The sequence below is a fragment of the Lepisosteus oculatus genome, chromosome 9, assembly GCF_040954835.1.
Source record: "Lepisosteus oculatus isolate fLepOcu1 chromosome 9, fLepOcu1.hap2, whole genome shotgun sequence".
Lineage (NCBI taxonomy): Eukaryota > Metazoa > Chordata > Actinopteri > Semionotiformes > Lepisosteidae > Lepisosteus > Lepisosteus oculatus.
The window spans coordinates 37090729-37107552 of record NC_090704.1 but is presented as its reverse complement, the minus strand read 5'-3'; the positions used below and the strand labels follow the sequence as shown (position 1 = coordinate 37107552).

The 16824-nt window shown below is 35.0% G+C and overlaps 1 protein-coding gene across 3 annotated transcripts in view; it reads left to right on the top strand.

Annotated features, from left to right (window-relative positions):
- The window catches only part of gas7b (growth arrest-specific 7b), a 127933-nt gene that overhangs the window by 56082 nt on the left and 55027 nt on the right, over nt 1–16824 (top strand). For all 3 annotated transcript variants that reach the window (XM_006635109.3, XM_015356698.2, XM_015356697.2), the window contains exon 2: nt 2181–2301. In XM_006635109.3, coding sequence (XP_006635172.1) covers nt 2181–2301 — 121 coding nt within the window. The remainder of the gene's footprint in view (nt 1–2180; nt 2302–16824) is intronic.

Genomic DNA, 16824 nt, shown 5'->3' with positions numbered 1-16824 from the left:
GAATGTTCAGAAAAGTTAAAACTGGGCACTTCACATATCCTGACTGTACTCTTTCCCCACAATGATCCATACTGAATCAAAAACCTTTGTGGAAGAAGAAAAACAACGAAGAAGCTAAGGCAACATTCTGATCAAAGAGCATGTGGAAAGACCCCAAACTGCATGAGTACACTTGTCTCTTTTGGTGAATTATGAGAATGTTATTAAGTAATAACCTTAAACCACAGAGAGCATGTGAAGTTCCATACTTAAGGAAAGTGATCCCAGCTGGTAAATGCAATAAATTACATTGCATATGAAATATCTGAAGCTGTCCTCTTAAAGAAGAATAGAAAACATTATGGGCTAGTGCCAAACGATATTTGATAAGTATAGAAATAATCATAGACATACAGTATTGGTCTTCCTCCTTCTGCTTAAACACAGATTTATAAATTAGGTTAAAAATCATAGAAACATAATTAGTGGCACAATGATGTGGTTGTTCATGCTGCTACGTCACAGCTCTTGGGTTCAACTTTTATGAGGAATGTTCATGTTATTTCATATGGGAGGCCTAGTTTTGCTCCAGTTTCTTTCGACTGGCAGGCTATGTTAATTGGTGTCTCTAAATTACCCCTGTGTGCTTATTAATTAATTAATTTAATTGCTTACACTTATATTTCTGGACACTCCACTCAAAGTGCTTTACAGGTAATGGGGACTCCTCTGCAACACCATCAATGTGCAGCATCCACCTGGATGATGTAACAGCAGCCAGTACACTCACCACACATCAGGAGAGCAGAGTAATGAAGCCAATTCATAGATGGGGATAATTAGGTAAGGGCCAATGGAAAATTTGGCCAGGATGTGGGGGTTACACTCCTACTCTTTAGAGAAACGCCCTGGGATTTTTAATGGCCTCTGAGAGTCAGGACCTCGGTTTAACATCTCATCTGAAGCACAGTGCCTATTTACAGTATAGTGTCCCGGTCACTATACTGGGGCATTAAGACCCACATGGACCAGAGGGTGAGCGCCACCTGCTGGCCCCACTAACACCTCTTCCAGCAGCAACCTAAGCTTTTCCCAGGAGGTCTCTCATCCAGGTACTGACCAGGCTCACACCTGCTTAGTTTCAGTGGGTTGCCAGTTGTGAGTTGCAGAGTGATATGGCTGCTGGCATATGTGGCTTATGTGTGTATCCTATGATGGACTGGTGCACCCTACAGGGTGTAGTCCTACCTTGCTTCCAGCATAGGCTCCTAGTTAAAATTTACCTCTGTGTTTTTGGTGCATAAAATTACTGCTTTCATCTCATTTGTCAGTCTTGTGCTAACTTAATGTAAAAATATAAAACAAACATTTTCAGTTGGTGACCAATATTTACAAGATTAATAAAGTTCAAGACATTCTTTATTTAAAGAGACAGTGAAGAGGAAGATACGATAACATATGCAAAGCTGAAATTTACTGTACATTGAAATATCAGGACATTATCAGGAGTCAAAGCAGTTTTTGATGTACCGCTGTTCTTCAGAAATCAACATAGTTCTTAAGAAATTAACATAGAATGCTTTAATAAGATCATTTAGTAGTGTGCTTAATAAATTAAGCTTCTTATCCTCAAGCAGCAAAGGGTACTCTTGCAATGGTTGCTTAAAAATACTGATGTCCAAAGTATCCTCTAAGATAAAACTCAGTGGAACTTGTAATTAAATTGTAATTTAAACCTGATCACTACTGTATTGAAGTCTGTAATGGAACTCTTTTGAAACCCTGTGGTACAAAAGATTGAGCAAATGGAAACCTTAACAGTTTCGTTTGATTATTCATTTAAATTAGTTTAAATGACATCTTGAAAGTGTTTGTACACAAAGCTAACCCTTTTGGCATTTGTAACCTCTCAACTCTAATTTTATTTTATCATTTATATCTTATACTTTATATGCCCAACTGCTCAGTAGATTGTCAGAAAAAGCTCAAATAAAACATATGCCATTTCAAAAATTATTTTTCTTCTCCTCACCCAAGGTGGTAATTTCACAAACTGAGATTACCAATACTCTTAGACTTACATGCCTAGACAACCCTTAATAGTCCAGGATTAGTGATAATTAGTGTCTGTGAGATCACTGAAAGGCATACAAAGGCAAAATATTTGTCACTCTTACAACAGTATGTCTTCTTTTTTACAGAAGCCGGTGTCTGTAAATCCCATGTCTGGAGATGAGCTCAGTAGCAGCCCACTTCCTCAGGGGTGGAAGTGCTACATGTCGCCACAAGGCCGCAGGTACTATGTCAACACATTAACCAATGGTAAGTGGGTGTTTCTGCAAGAGCTTCACCAACCCAACCTGTCAGTTTTGTGTTGGTGACAGAGGGAAAATGTTTACAATACTGTAAAGGCACCACTGATAAGGGCCTTGTTGATGTGTTCTGGGCCTTATCACTGTTTCTGACCTATTATATGGTGTTTTTTTCACTCTTCATATACTTAAAAAGATTAAAATCACTTTCCATTGACAACAGAAGGAAGATAGCATGGCCTTTTATTATAATAATTAGCAAACACATTAACCAGGGCATTTTACCAGTGTTTAGGTCTATGTAAATAAAAGGTGGTGGAGTGTTCTATTTTTAGAGGGAAACTGCCCTAACATTGTCACTGCACAAAATATACAGAAAATTGTTCACGCTAAGAAGTAATTCTATCAATAGGGAAGTAACTGATGTACTAAATGAATAAACTTACAGTATCATAGGTCTTTGTTAAGGTAGAAGTCAACAAAAGGCCTAAGCAGCAGAAGGACAAAGTTCTCTATTAAATAGTATTGGTGTGGAAGAATAAATCGTGTTTCGGGTAGTAGAAGCACTCAGAATTAATACATCTTAACAATTGCGCTCAAGGAAACAAGATGATCCAGAAATCATTGACTTAATCACTCTTCCAACAGTTGTAAAAGACAGGTATATACCATTAGACTGGAGAATTGCTCATATAGTGCTCTGCCATTGAAAGGGAGACAAAACTGAACCAAGTAATTACAGACTGAAATACTGTATCTGACTATATCCATATAGAAATATATATATACTGTAATCTTATGGAAATAATAAGTAGAATGAAACTAGTATCTACATGGGAATCAGATACTAGGGATTAATCAGTATGAATTTAGAAAAAGAAAAGTTCTTGGATACATGCAGACCATGTGATATAGGCTGAAGAAGCAGAACCCTTTAAGTCTTGAACAGAGAAGTTTCTAAAGACACCTGATAAAGTAATCAAAATGCTCAAAGGCATTACCAAAGTCAACCCAGTGGACTTCTTTAGAATAAACAGTGAAATATATACCAGAACACAAAAGTACAAGTGTATTTAAATATGAAGAGGAACTTGAAACATTGTAGGCATATGGAACAAGCTACCCAGCTGATATCCTGGTTTCTTTCAAATAACAGCAGGATGAGATCCTTGGATCAGTTAGTTACTAACTAACAGATGAGCTAGATGGCTTTGTTACACAGCTGTTAATGCAGGACACAATATTCTACTATCAGTAACAGACCCAGCTCTATGATATCACTGTCATGTGGTTGAAATAAAAAAATATATATATCTCACATCCTGGAAACTGAAACAGATAGACATAGTAATTATACATTTCCTGTACACCATATGTTTGATATATATAAATTATAAATAAGTGTATGGTATATAAATATTCACTATGTTCACAATGTATCATATGGTTTACAAAATATGGACTGCAGTGGATTTAAGAAGCATAATTGACTGAAAGTATAATACTTTAATAGCCATTAAGGGGATCAAACTCCTGATCACATTAAAATACTTTTACAGACTCAAACTATTTAGTAGCAGAAAGCATCATCAACATCCAAGATATTAAAAGCTATGAGCCAGGAATTCTGAGAGCTGGGTTTTGCATCTATTTCAACACATGATATTCCTTCTACAGTAATGGAAGGATTCACCTTAGAATAAAACCTTTCATACACAAAAAATAAATAAACACAGGAATTGTCATACAGAGATTTTATAGGGATTTTCTGCATATTCCAGAGTATGACAGATGATTGTAATTTAATGTTATCTGTTCTATACGATTGTATGTTCTATCCAATGCAATGCATGTACAGTATGGAATATTATTGCTAAAGTAAAAAAGCACAACCATTATATGAATGATGCCATTTCATTTACATCATTTAGCATAAGCATTTTTTACTTTGAAAGCATCTGGAAATGATGATTAATGATACTTAAATAGGCACTTTTTCTTTTTAAAGCTATAAACGTTCCTTATAAGGTACTGTATTTAACAATTGTGATTGGTTGCTGAAATATTATTTACTTTTGTCAAAAGGCATTTGGTTATAACCCTCCTGATGCATTAAGTATCTTTTTCACCAAGGCATTTACTGTTTCTTTTCACAACATAAGAAAAAAAAACAAGTACGTTTTTCCAAATGTGAATAGTACAATGCTTTTAAAATTTATCATTTTGATTAAACACAATTTTCTGTTGATTTAATATAGAGTCTACGAGTGCCATGTGCCCTGTATAAAGATGCTTCATGTTATTTTAGCTGAATTAATTAAAAACAGATAAGGGTTTAATTTTTTTAATCTGGTTTCATTTCAAAGAGATAAGACAGCTATATACTTTTTTGTCATGTGAAGATAGGAAACATACTGATGCAGCATCTTTACAAGTTTTTACAAAAAACACACCAGTATTTTTTATATTTTTCCCCTTATTTCAGCCTTTTCCTAAACAATTTTTTTAATGATTAGGAATATATTTCTGGGTTCAAATTTGAACTATTCAAAGGGCTATTGTCTGTCTTGAAACAGTGAAGTGCAGATATATCACCCTGGTACTGTTGGCTCTCCACAGATTTGAAGCTCAGTACCACTATCTCCTCTTGTTCAGGCATGTGTTCAACCGTCTGTATTAGACAAATATGATTTTGTATACTTTCCATTCAATAAGCTGTCTGCTGTAATACACACTTGCAATCTGAACATGACAGATTGTGACTCTTGGATACTAGAGGCTTGTAATCTTTGTGGATTATGGAATCCAGGATAGACCAGAGATTTCTGTCCTCATAAAACAACTTTCTCAGTATCTGATTTATTTTGGAAAAGACCATGCTAAAGGATGAATAGCATATTTTCAGCAGTTCTTCAAGTTGCCAAGAGACCAGTGTAATGATATAAGACTGTATTGCTTGTAAACTGGATGACTGCAGAGGTTGAAGGGCATCAAAGGAGAGCAGACCTTTTTCATTATGCTAAGGGATTGATTTAAAATTGCTATTTACACATAATATATAGGGCATCAAAAATGATTGAAAGATAGGACATGAAAATGTCTTCCAAGTTTTGAGTTACAATACAATAATAATGAAATATTCGAGTGATGGAGACAGATAAAGAAGAGTAGCATCTTATCATTCTACTGTAATTTAAACAGTACATGGTATCTTGGAGAATAAGTTGCACTTTGAACCTTAATTTCTCTATTCCACTATAACACATTTTTTCTTTATGTAGAAAATATAAAATGAAAGAATCATCTTCTATGCTGATTATATATTTTAATTTCATTATAAATATATTTCATGAGTAGTTAATTTGTTTGTCTAGAACATTACAACTATAAACACTCAGATTAAAAAAATATAATGATACTGTAGCTTAAAAGCTAGCTCCACAGCAAACTTTTCTAACCTTTCTGTAACCCACTGTACTTCTGGGGTCTTCTGCATAATGTGATCCATCAACCTTCCACTAAACCAATTAGTTATTTGTCTGAGTAGGTGCTACAGCACAATCCCAATAAATCTGTATTACTAGTGTCAAAAGTAGTCCTTGCTTAATAAATGTGCAGGGAGAAAACATATATTTTTAATAATGAGTTACACCTGTCAATGAGTCAGCTGGATTTGTCTGGTGATGGAATAGGTGCTACTGTAAAACACTTTATGTTGGCTGCTCATGTACAAAGTATTTAAATATCTTAAATAGAGCTGCTGTTAACATGTTTTTGAAGATTCTGGTCAATGTAAATTAAAGTGGGTAGCTGCGTCAGCATGCATAGGCCGCAAAGGAACAAGTAATCGGTTTATTCCATGCTGAAAAAAAGAAAGAGAACACCCAAACTCTCACCCTTTCACCCAACCCAACTTTCTTCTCACCCAAAAAAGTCTATTAATAGCAGTCAACACCGTTGTAAGCACAGAAAGCATTAATGAGGCTTTGAGTACATTGTTGATACTCATAAAATATTGTAAAGTAACTTTACATTGTGGTCGAGATGTCTTAAGACTTTTTGCACAGCAGTGTATATGGTTCCACTGTATTAGATGATGTAATAAAGGAATTTCCAAATGCAGACAGACACTCCACCTACATTCTAACTATATCATTGCTTTGTACTTTCTGCCATTCTTCTTTATTGGATTAAATTAAACTGTTTGCTCATAGTATGTTAAAGTAGTTATTATGAAGAGAAAAAAATACATCTTAACTCAATTTCATGAATTTCTGTCAGTCAATTTTTATTGTTTTTGTCATTTAATTTATAATTTCTTATTCTCTAATAGTAAATTGTCTGGATCCTGGCTGTGTCCAATTACTGTATATTAAAGTACTGTAAGTCTGTAATGTAATGGCTCTTTTATTTATGATGAAAAACTCTGGTCTTAAATCCTCTTTTTTGCTACCCTAGTGGAAAACAAGATGCACGTGGAGTATCATTTTCTTTCTTGCATGATGTTGCTGTAGGGACACAATCAAGAAGATAATAATTTAAATCTGATGCGCATATCTTATTAAGCCTGCTTCAGATTAACCTTAGTTTGCAACCTTTGATTTTTCAGACTAGTCCTCAGAGGAATTTTAACAGACCCATTGCATGTTATAAATTGATTCTCATGTATTCTTATTTATTCCAAAGTGTGCTGTCACAGTCTTGGTCATAGTATGAATATAGGAGAGTCACAATGAAACAACTTTACTAAATATCATTGTTCCAGACCAAGCATACCATGAATTCAATCTGTTCTGGTAATAAAATACAGTATACAGTACAGTGCAGATTTTCTCATGTGCAAAGTGGAAATAAAGGCAATAGTTTTGATTGTGTTTTATTTTTGGTATTATCTGGGCCTCTTGTTTGTTAGAACTGGTCTGTTGAGATTTCAAAACAAGAGCTTTTACATTAATGCTTTTTTTTGAATTTTTTGCTGATTTCAAAATTAGAAATCAAAAACTTTCTAAGTCAAAATACTCTTACTGACTTTATGCCATAGAGATGGTTCAGTTTAATAGAGATCTGTAAAAAGAAAACTCCTTACTAATTCCAACATCATTTTCATCCAGGAGCTGTCAATAATAACCAATATTTAAAATATATTGCATTGTAATTCTGATATTAATGTACATGGTTGCCTGACAACCAATCTAAATGTTCCTATCTAGCACAAGGCTTGTATAAGTATAAGCAGTAATATGATTTGGGTGTGATTTTGAACTGTGGGGTGAACATGATGAAATCACACACAAGAAACATATATAAAACAAAGTTTTAGTTAAAGAAGGCTAATCCTTTTGAATGATCTCAGACTTTGTTTCACACAGTGCTATTCACAAGACCCTGAAACTTTCACTGTTGACAAAAAATAGTCAAGAAATGAAACTCAAACTGCCCAGAAGCGATGTTTGTTGCAAAAGTAAGTGAAGTAGCATTTCATTATGAGCCTGTAAGATATACCTTAGCACATATTGGTCACAATGGATACAGAACTATTTGGAAACATTTGCTGAGAGGTGACAATACACCAAAAAATAACTGTAATAGGTAACGGTATTGAAACGATGAGATGATCAAACCTGCAAAAAAGTGCATTTTTTTTAAAAGTCCAGATTTGGGCTGCTTTACAATAATCGGCAGGGTTTTTTTGGAATGCAGACTGCAGAGTCATTTAGAGGTCAGTGCATGATACTGTAGCTCCAGTGATGCATGGGTGTGTCAGAATTTTAAAATAAACGTACCCTGACGGCCAGATATAAGCAGATTCTGATCGACCATTGCCTCCAAAACATGTACTGTATAGTATGGGAGGGATTCATCTTTCAACATGACAGGGACCTCTAGCATAAAACCACTGTAATGAGAACCTATTCAGAATGTAAAGAGACTGATGGAAAAATCACAAAGATGTCTTGGCCTTCACAAACACCTGAAGTGAACTTCATCAAGACCTATTCTATTAGGTCAGTCTGTTGTTGGTCAGTCAACTACTATCAACGGGAGCTCTTACGTTCAAACCTTAATTTACATACTGTAAATCATTCAGACTTGGAAACTAATTTGCTATATAAATAATTTCCTGTTTATAAAAACTGCATTTTACTTTTCCATTTTAATTTGAAACAAATGTATTTATGTACAGTATATTGTGTAACATACAGTATATGATCAGAGACACTATAAACATGGTTATGTTTTGCACTCTTTAACTAATCTGACTCAGATGAATAACATTTTAAGCAGCTTTATTATTTTTTTCTCCTTAATAAAATAAAAAAAAAGTTTTATGCTGAATAGAAGTGTAAGTATGGAGTACAGAATTGACCAATCTCATTTGGTGTCCACATTTAAGAAAAAAAGCTTTTAGAAAAGGTGGATTTTGGGGTTTGTACTTGCACCAGTATTTTAGATGAGTAATTTCTTCCAAATAGAGAAACCACTAATAGGCAGGTCAGATTGTAGTCAATGGTATCTAAATACAAACACTACAGTGTTTTAAAACTTTTGCCACGTTTCCAAAAACAAAGTCTGGCTTTTTTTACAAGTATTTCTATCCCTCAGCTAAAAAGATCTTCAAATGCTGTTGTTTTTATTTAGCACATATTTTATGTGTGTAAAAGGTCAGTTTGATAAGACTTTCTATTTATTCCGTTGCACTGTTTAATTGCCATGGTTACCAAATGTGCGTGGGTGTATACTGCCCATGTCTGGCAATATGTGAGTTTCTTTTCAGGGTTCCTGTTTATATTACACAAATATGCCACTGCTATGTCTCAAACTTCCTGCTCGGGTATGACTGTGCACAGCAGTACCAGTTAAACACCTGGAGGTGCTGACAGAACAGATGCAGCAATCCCAAATGCCCAGGAAGATGAAATTTTCCTGTATCTGATACAGATTTGAAAGTAGGAGAAATTGCTATAGCATGGACTAGTTTATTTTTCTCTTCTGTGCAAATCACTTTGTGCAGCCAGCAACCCCTTGTGGTCACCACTTTACTGCTGTGTAGTTAAAAATAAGAACAACTAAGAAATACTATTATAATACTGACACATTTTTGTAGGACTGCAAGGGGACTGAAAATGTCAAAAAAGACCTTGGCATCTGTGACTCAATATATATGTTTTTTTTGTTTTTATTGTATTGAAAAAGAGTTAAAATCCTTTCATACTGTGAAATCACGTATGCTCACTTGCTTACAAAACTACAGAAATTAAGGGATTCCACATACTGTATTGTAGATTGGTTAGGCCTCACAAATTACCATTGTGTACAATCCTTTCCACTTTTGGGTTCAGAAAATGTGTGTGTAGCACGATAAAAAAGTATAGTGACTCTTTGACAAGCCTTTTCAGAATGAATGTCAGAAATTGATTTAGGAATTATTAATTCTGAGTGCTGTTCAAGAATCCTTATGTAAAATATATACGGTATACATCTTACCTTAAACACATGTAAAGGAAAACAAATCCGAACAATATGTAGATTTGAAAACAAGCAGCAATTGTGCTGACTTTGTTGCAGTGGTGACATGCCTTTGGGGAATAATGCAGGTCCTTATAAGCCTACTGTCTTGCTGTGTGACCAAAAAAACACTGTTGTGGCCTACAGATTCTTGATATGATGCCAAATCCTCTGGAGGAGTTTATAGTTTGTTTGAACACTGTGATCAGGCTGATGGGAATCTGTGAGTGAATGGCAACCATTTCTGATGAGGTTAATTGCTATTTGGAAATTAGTTCGTGTTTATCAACCCACAAAAGGCCCAAAGGTCATGCCTATGGAGAGTACTTGAGGTAGCATTACTTTGTGAGGAATTCATTATTACACATTGCTTTCACTCCAAGAACCTTTCAGCAAATATGAGGGAAAACTGAGGGATTCAGTGTTATGACATTGTATATATTGAAACATACATACAGTACAGTATATATTTTTTTGCTGTGATTTTAATAAAATATTTGTCTTAATAGCTGTCCAGGACATGTTACAGATTAGGTGACACCTGAATCAGTTTTTATTTGGGAAAATAAATTAACGTGCCCCGCATTTATGGTAAGTGTTTACATAGCAACATAAAGCACAGTAGACTTGATTTTTTCTGTTTCACCAATCATTTTTTAACTCTACTTATAATATAGACTATGATCACATTTTGATTGCAAAAGCAAGCACATTTCTTAATTGCTGATAACAATTATGAAATATCTAACACTCTTAAACAGAACCACAATATTTATTCCAAACATTTAATTTAATTTTCTGTTTGTAGCTTCACAATATCTTTCTGCCTAGGAAAGTAGATTATGTTATTTAGGTAGATCTAATGCTAGCTAGAAAATCATAATTGTAAATAAATACAGTAAATATTGCTATGGTGTTTTGGTATTACAAAAACAGAAGTGAAGAACAAAACAGGGTGAAATTCAAAATCTATGTTCATATTAAAACATGCTCATTGTGATCTAGGATTGATCATTATTGTGATCATTATTTATTGCTGATTATTGTTGCTGTCATCATCCCCTTGAAAAGAAAAACCAGAAAATGTTAATACTTTCACTTTCAATATGTTTCTAATTAGGGCAAAAAAGACAAAACTGAAGCAATGATGTACTGTAGTTACCAGAATGTCTCATAAACGTAGGGTAACAACAACAACGGTAGTAGACCAAGTGGATGGAGACTAAAATCGCTACCAACCTTCCCCAGCAACGTTTAAATTTGCTCTTCTCTGTTCTGACCATAATTTGCGTGAAGCTTCGCTACTGGAAATGGGTTGTCTTATGTAGCAAGGCACTGAAATTTTAACTTTGAAAACTTTTACAAGCACATTATTGCCTGACTCACTGGCTTGTTTAAACTCTTAACAATGATCAGATTGCATACTGTGTTGTCTTCATGCTGGTGTAGACAAACTCGTTAGACATAGGACTTTAACACCCTTTCTGCCTTGTGGTTTAACTTCTAAATGTGTTTATACAGTACCTCAGATAGTACAGAGATTATGCATTACCTAAGCTTTAATTTGGTAACTGTCTATCAGCATCTATTTGGAAATGGTACTGTACATCAACTACATTCTACCAAATGGTCGAAATGAGCCAAATGGCTCCCTTTTGTTTGCAAACTTTCTTATGTTCACTGAGACATAAAAACATTTTGTGCAATGTTATATCAGAAGGTATACAATTTTATCTGAATAGCACTGCATGTTTGTGTCACATCTCAGTTAGAACAACAGGCTGTAAGCAACATTTAAGCTCCTTTAATAGATAGTTGGCTAATTGGTACAAATGAGAACAGAAGGTGGTAAGCCATGGGCGAAAGTGAATAAAGACAAATGCTTCATATGGTTGTTAATAAAACATGAGGTTTGTTAATCTTGAAAAGGACTTTATCCATTAATGCAGATGATATAAAGAGAACTAAATTGAAACAGTTTTTTTATGTGATGTCTACCATTTAACATGACTAAAAGCAGTTGTGTTGGACATATTAAAAAAGCACTGTCTACACACAGTTCCATAAAAGCTGCCATATTTTGCTCTATTAATGAGTTTTAAGGAGAAATTAGACTTACTTCTCGTGTTGCTTAGTAACAGTCATTAATGCTTATTTGAGCTATTTAACTTGTTTCTATGGAGTCATTTGGGTATTCTGTACATCTCAGTTGCGCTTACTACGATTCCAGGGAAATGTTTTTCCCAAAAGTAAATTAAAACAAAATGTATCCTAGAAAAATATAATTAAAGCAGCTTCCATTTTCTGGTTCTAGAGATCAGGGAAGCTGGTCATTGTTGGGCATGTGGCAATATCACTCAAGTTTTATAATGTTTTATAATGTTTAACCGTTCGATCAAGAACTTCTTTAAAAGCTTTTAAGTTTCAAGTGACCTTTGATGGATTTTGTATTAACCAGTGTAAGATTTTAGAGTCACCGTACAGTAGAACCCCAATATCATGCGGAACATACAGTACATATACGATATATGAGGAACAACTTTAACACTTACATGAACTGGCTTGTGTTAGAAGGGAAACTAATATTTACCTAATGCTGGAACTTTCATTTTTTATATGAATACACAAAGCTCTAAAGACACTATTTAAGTTGTATATTTCTCTTATGTTTTATTGATTCTATAAATTCACATTACTGTTTAAAAAAATGCTATAGAATCTCCAAATTAATGAATTTTTTCTTCTTTTTTCTTCGCATTGCCTGCCATTCCTTAGGTATTTCCATGCTAGCAGAAATATAATAGTTTTTGCTTCACCACTTTTAAATCTTTTTGTAATTGTCAGCTTTTCTTTGACTGCATAATATTTTCTTTTGGTGGTCATTACTGCAGTCCTTCTAACTTGATAATGAATGGTCAGATCTGAGTACACTGTAATAAAAATCCTGAAGGTATTCCTGTCCTCGCAACTTCCATTTTGTGCTGTACAGTGTCCACAGTAGTTAATAAACGTCACTTGTGCATTTCTGTTGTCTAGAAAGCTAGAAGGGGGGCTTTCAAAAGTTTAAAACTGTTTCCACTGAACCACTCTTCAATAGAAATGTTAAAAAAACACTTAAAACTAGAGAACCCAGCAAGCACATTTAGGCATTCATAACAATGGACTGTGAGACAGTTTTAGGTTGTACTGTACATTGAGGACTTACTTTGGACATTATATAATTTGTTTAAAGTTTTCATTTTAGTTAAATTTAAAAAACATGCAAAAAAAGAAAATCTTTACATTTGTATCAAGCATAAAATACTTTTTTTTTACAATATGTTACCTTAGGGAATGTGGCTGCACTACAGATTGGCCCTCTTTTACAGGCCTTGTCAGAGGAGGAGGCCAGGGGGTAGTGTTTAATCCCACAGAGGCCACTTTTAATCTTCCCCATCAGTACTTAAGTTTTCCCATGATCTGAAATGTCATCCCCGTGCTGCAATTAACTGCTAAAACGATTGCAATCAAATTTTTCAATCCACACAAAATACATTTCAAATGTGATGCTCTCCTGAGTTTTTTTCTTAAACTGATTTCCTGTGTTTGTTTTCAGAGAACACCACTTTAATCCCTAAAAAATGTATATTCTTAACTGTCCTTGAAATGTTTATCAAAATAGAAAAGTTAATTGTTTTTGCTTTAGAACATAAAGCACAGACTGTCATACAAACAGTGCAACACAAATATTTTTTTAAGTGAACACCAGTACTGTTATCTGAGGAAAGTGCAACCAGTGAGGTTCATTTAATGACAAATTTTAGAAAATGTACTGTTGGTTTTACTTGAATCAAGGTAGCTGTTTTGTTATCATTAAAACATAATGAGTTAACATAATGAACAAAATTAATTATGTTATAATGATAACAAAACAGCTATTGAACATTCGATCATATTTTATCATTATCATAAATCTTTTATCATATTTCCATAAACAGGTACTGTATATTCACTATAACTGAATTGAGTTCTGTCTCTAGCTATTCTTGTCCTCAAGCCTGACAGCAGAGCTGAGGAATGAGGGATCAAGCCCTAAAAGTGAAACTGACAGTCAAACCTATCCTAAATATTTGTGAGAGGTTTGTGGAGACCAAAGTACCAGGTTAAAAACTCCCCTGTGAACAGACTAGCAAGGTCATAATTAAACACCATTATGTTTGTGAGGCAACAGAGCTAACTATGTCACCACTGTCCTACCTGCAGAACAACTTTGCACTCTTCAAAATGAAGCAATATGTAATAAATTGTGTTCTCATATCTTAAAATGGGGAGCCTCGTAACGTAAAGCCAGCACCAGATTAGGAGTGATCAGTTCAGCCAAACAGATCTATTTCTGCTGCTATGAGAGGTGAAGATTACAGTTATCCTTCAAGAACCACAAGTAAGATGCAGTTTTTGATTGTGAAAGACAGTTTTTAATTGTGTCAGACCAACTCTTTATCTTTGCACAGATATTTGAGGGGGCATGGGAGTCTGCCATCCCTGTACACACATACTTTGTGGAATTGGAGAGGGCTTACGACTGTATCCCTTGGGGAATCTTGTGGGATGTGCTGCAGGAGTATGAGGTATCAGAGCTACTGATGCATGCCATCTGGTCACTGTATTTTGAGAGTGAGAGTTGTGCCCACAATCCTAGCATTAAGTTGAGCCCATTCAAGGTGGGAGTTGGACGTTGCCAAGGGAGCTTCTTGTCTCCCCTTCCGTATGTGATCGTGGTTTGCACTGTATCCAGGTTTGGGATTTGAGGGTTGCATCTCGGTTGTTTGTGGATGATGTTGTCCTCTTTGTCTCACCTGACTGTGGTCACCGGCATGCGCTGGAGAGGTTGCTGCTGGGTGTGACGCAGTCAGGATGAAATCAGCACGTCTGAATCTGAGGTCATGGTTCTCTCCCAGATAAGAGTGGACAGCTTTCTTCAAGTGAGGGGGGAATAGCTGCCCCATGTAGAGGAGTTTTGTTCACAAGTGAGGGCAGAGGGGACAGTGATCTTAATGAGTAGATCGGTGCAGTAGCTGCAATAATGCTGACATTTTCTTGAACTGTAGTGGTGAAGCAGGAGCTGAGTTTTCAGATGAAGGTCTCATTTTTCCTGTGGATCTACGTCCCCATCCTTATCTATGGTCACAAGCTTTGGGTAATGACTGAAAGAATGACATTGTGGGTCGAAAGTGGAGAAAACAATGTTTTTCCGTAGGGATGTTGGACTTACTCTCCATGACAGGGTGAGGAGCGCAACAGTCCAGGAGAACCTTGGAGTGGAGTTGCTACTCCCATGGATTGAGATGACTTGGGAATTTAGCACGTATTCCTCTAGTTGGCTCCTGCTTGAGGTCTACTAGGCACAACCAACTGGGAAGAGTGGGAGACCAGAGTAATTATAACTCTCGGTTGAACTGGGAACGTCTGGGTGTCCCTCAGGAGGAGCTGTAGACTGTTGCTGGGGAATCTGTTCTACTCTGCCCCGCCTGTGACCACCACAAGCTTCACAAGGAGTAAAGGTTTAATTTACAGTTTTTTATTTATGTGTACAGGTACATGTTTATTTCATTTTATTTCACAGTGCTTTGAATGTTCTATGATGTTCTATGGAAGGTGCTGTATAAAATAAAGGTTTCTGTTATAACCTATTTAATGTTGCCTAATGACAATAAACAGATCTCTGACAAAAGGCACATTTACTTTATCCATTTTCCCAAGACAATATTCCTAGGAAATTAATTATGAAGCCAGCTTTATACATAAATAAGTCTGCAAGTCCCATCTGGATCAAAACACAGTGATAGCAATGCTAAAATAAGATAGGCATTGCTAAAGCTTTAAGCTAAATCTCCAAAATCAGGAAGCCAAAAATACTTAGGGAGCCAGCCTTCCATTTTTAATTTATTATACAAATGAAAAAAAATTCCAACTTAAACATTATCCAATATTTTCTGCCAATAGTGAGATTTCACACCTGCCAAGTTTTAAGAAATGAAATGCCTGTCTTAGATAAATTTAATCTTTGGAATCAGGATGAACATAATGATAAATTAGTTGAGGTAGTTTGAACTTAAATAATTCTAAGTACAAATGTCTGTTTGTTTAGTAAAGAAGACATTTATTACAATTTTTAAAATAAAGCAGTTATTGTCAGATTTCATTACACAGTATTATCTCAAGAACATAATATTGCATTATACTGTATGTTATTTTTATTGCATTGTTTTATTACATATAGTACATACTGTAGACTGATATTGTTATGTATTATTAGAATCAGTGGTTGAATCATGTCTTATACTGTAGAACTTATATAAAGGCCTTGTTATTCCATTTCACACTTTGAAACAAATACAAGGAGCTTTTTAGCTGAGAATCTCAGCTCTCCTTACATGACTCAGAAGATGGGAAACATAGGTAAATGATCCAGGGATAAAGAAAATGTGGAAAAGCCTGTAATAAAAGGATGATGATGAATTATCATTCTCGATGGGTGGCATTCACTCATTATATAGCTTGCCTTTTTATCTAAGCCTTGTGAGACATAGAAGAAATACCATTTGAAACTCTCCAGCTCGGTAAAGCAGGCTGTTCTTCAATTATACAATGCACTTGTAACACCTCATTTAGAATTTTGTTCATAATTCTGGTTGCCACATTACAAAAAATATTTCTGCTTTGTAACCAGCCCTGTAATTTCAGTTTAGAACTGAAATTTTCTGTAGAGTTCTATAAAATTCTGTAGAATTTTAAAGTTCTACAGTAGAACTGAAATTGCAAAGAACTGTAATTTCAGTTAAGAATTGACATTTTCCCCATCTTGAACAAAAAAGATAATGAGCAGAGTGGTACAGTATGGTACAGTATGGTCTTTTCTCTCATCTGTTCAGTATAGTTTTGTGTCTGTGTAGAGTTCATGTGTACATATTGTTACAAATGGGGGGTTACAAAACTGGTGAAAATCAGGAATTGACGGAGTGGTTTTAGTCAATCAGTGAAATGATTA